This window comes from Babylonia areolata, chromosome 8, assembly GCF_041734735.1.
Source record: "Babylonia areolata isolate BAREFJ2019XMU chromosome 8, ASM4173473v1, whole genome shotgun sequence".
Lineage (NCBI taxonomy): Eukaryota > Metazoa > Mollusca > Gastropoda > Neogastropoda > Buccinidae > Babylonia > Babylonia areolata.
Genome location: NC_134883.1, coordinates 14,140,310 through 14,142,809, shown reverse-complemented (window position 1 = coordinate 14,142,809; position 2,500 = coordinate 14,140,310). Strand labels below are relative to the sequence as shown.

Below are 2,500 nucleotides of genomic sequence, written 5' to 3'. Positions count from 1 at the left end.
ATCCAGTCAATCATACAACCAACTAACCAACAATTCAACAACCTAACCAGCCAACCAACCAGTCAATATATGTGTGTATGGGTGTGTATAGCCAAGTAGGTCGGTGGACATGAAAGTTAAATGCACCTCAAAGTGGACTTCCACTTGGCGTATACGAACATACATAAGGAAATAAAACACAAACATGGATTACGGTAACTTACGCATAGAAAAGTGGTGAAGTTGGTACATGGCTATGCAGACACAGGCTTGCATTGATAAATAATATTATACATATCAGGACATACGTTTTGATTGAGTTGACACCCCCCGAAAACGGAGTATGGCTGCCTACATGGCGGGGTAAAAACGGTCATACACGTTAAAGCCCACTCGGGTACATACGAGTGAACGTGGGAGTTGCAGCCCACGAACAAAGAAGAAGAAGAAGAACTGAAGAAGAGATAACAAAGAGAAAAAAAAATCAATATGACAAACCAGCCACTGAGGCAACCACCAAAAACTAATCGGTGATCATCACCATCATGATGATGGAATATTTTCTGGCTTTTCTCACCCACATACTTTGTTCTCTGGGGCTGGGAGTCACCACTGTCCGCCTCAAAGGTAAAGGTGCGTACGATGGAAGCTGAGGACGCTCCAACCAGCATCAGACACGTCATCAGCCACGTGGTCACGTGTTTCCTCGTCATGATGACGTTGCAATGGTCGAGTATGACGTCAGTGACGAACTGGAAAAAAAAAAGGAAGAAGAAGAAAAAAGATGACATTGGGCAAAGAAGTGTAAATTATTGTCTTCTCTCTCTCTCTCTCTGTATTCACACACACACACACACACACACACACACACACAGACACATACAGACACACAGACACAGACACAGACACACACACACACACACACACACACACACACAGAATGAGAAATAAAATGAAGAAGTAAAAAATAAGAGGAGGAAGAGGACGAGGAAGAGGGAAAAAAGTGAATAAGAACAAACAACAGTTGCCTACAATAATGTGAACAAAAATACCACCCAACGCCAAGTTAACGTAAATCTCTCTCTCTCTCTCCCTCCCTCCCTCTCCTCCCCTCCCTCCCTCCCTCCCCCCACTCTCTCTCTCCCTCCTCTCTCTCGTCACACTTTCACTTTACCCTGTCTCAGCAGAATTAGTTTATCTCTCTCCCTCTCACCTCTCTCTCTGTTTCTCTCTCTGTTTCTCTCTCTCTCTCTCTCTCTCTCTCTCTCTCTCTGTGTGTGTGTGTGTGTGTGTGTGTTTCTCTCTCTGTGTCTCTTTCTTACACAAGAACCAACAAACACAATGGTCAGGACTTCACTCCACCTCTGTCTCTTTGTCTCCATCCTATCTCAATGAAATTCCTTTCCTTTCACACACACACATACATGCACACAGACAACAGACACACACACACATACGCACACACACACACACACACAGACACACACACACACACACGCACACACACTGTCTATTTCTCTCCCTGTCTGTCTCTGTCTCACTTTCACAAGATTCAACAAACACAATAGCCAGCACTTCCCCCCATCTCTCTCTCTTCCTCACACACACACACACACGCACACACACACACAAAAACACACACAAACACACACACACACACACACAGAAATACAAAGAGACAATCACACACACACACACGCACACGCACACACACGCACACATGTACACACACACATACACACACACATAACCCCCCCAACACACACACACACACACATACACACACATACATACACACACACACACATACACACACACACACACACACACACACACACACACAAACACACGCACACTACACACACACTCATACACACACACACATACATACACACACACACAACTGCTGAAACTGTCCCACACTTGTCTTTATATCCGAACACAGCGTTAAAACTGTAACAGAAATTCCGCTAACATAATATGTAAAAAAAGAATGAAAAACGATGCGAGTGAACATGTCTGTGCACACTCTTTCACAAGGACTTAAAGCCTTTGCTGTGAAAAAAGCCTCTCTCTCTCTCTCTCTCTCTCTCTCTCTCGTCAGCAAAATTCATATCAGAAGCTATGAAGATTAGGCAAAAAGCACAACAAGCAGGTTTAACGATTTTCTACTGCAGCCAGTGTTGGAATATGTTGCATGGTGCATTGATAGACGAATGAACGGTGTTGTTATGTGTTGGGTGGCCTTGTTGGTCACCATCATTTTTTTCTTCGTTTCATTATTTGCTTTCACCATTTCTTTCGTTTATCATAAAGGTTTGTTAGATATTGAAAGTATGTCGAGGCATTCATTCACCCATGTCATAATGACCTCAAGGCCAATGACATTAAAGTGTCAAAGCGTCAAAGCGTCTGTCTGTCTGTCTGTCTCTCTCACCTTCACAACAAGAGCCCCAACAAACACACTGATTCCTCCCTGTGCTGCCGGGTGGGCCAAAGAGAGTCGTCAAAAAACGAACAG

The 2,500-nt window shown here is 44.0% G+C and overlaps 1 protein-coding gene across 1 annotated transcript in view; it reads right to left on the bottom strand.

Moving 5' to 3' along the window:
* Window positions 1-2,500, bottom strand: part of LOC143285050 (heme-binding protein 2-like) — a 10,737-nt gene that overhangs the window by 8,185 nt on the left and 52 nt on the right. The window contains exons 1-2 of the mRNA XM_076592238.1: window positions 2,417-2,500; window positions 565-731 (exon numbers count right to left, since the gene is read on the bottom strand). The exon at window positions 2,417-2,500 is cut by the window's right edge and continues 52 nt beyond it. Coding sequence (XP_076448353.1) covers window positions 565-692 — 128 coding nt within the window. The 5' untranslated portion in view covers window positions 693-731; window positions 2,417-2,500. The remainder of the gene's footprint in view (window positions 1-564; window positions 732-2,416) is intronic.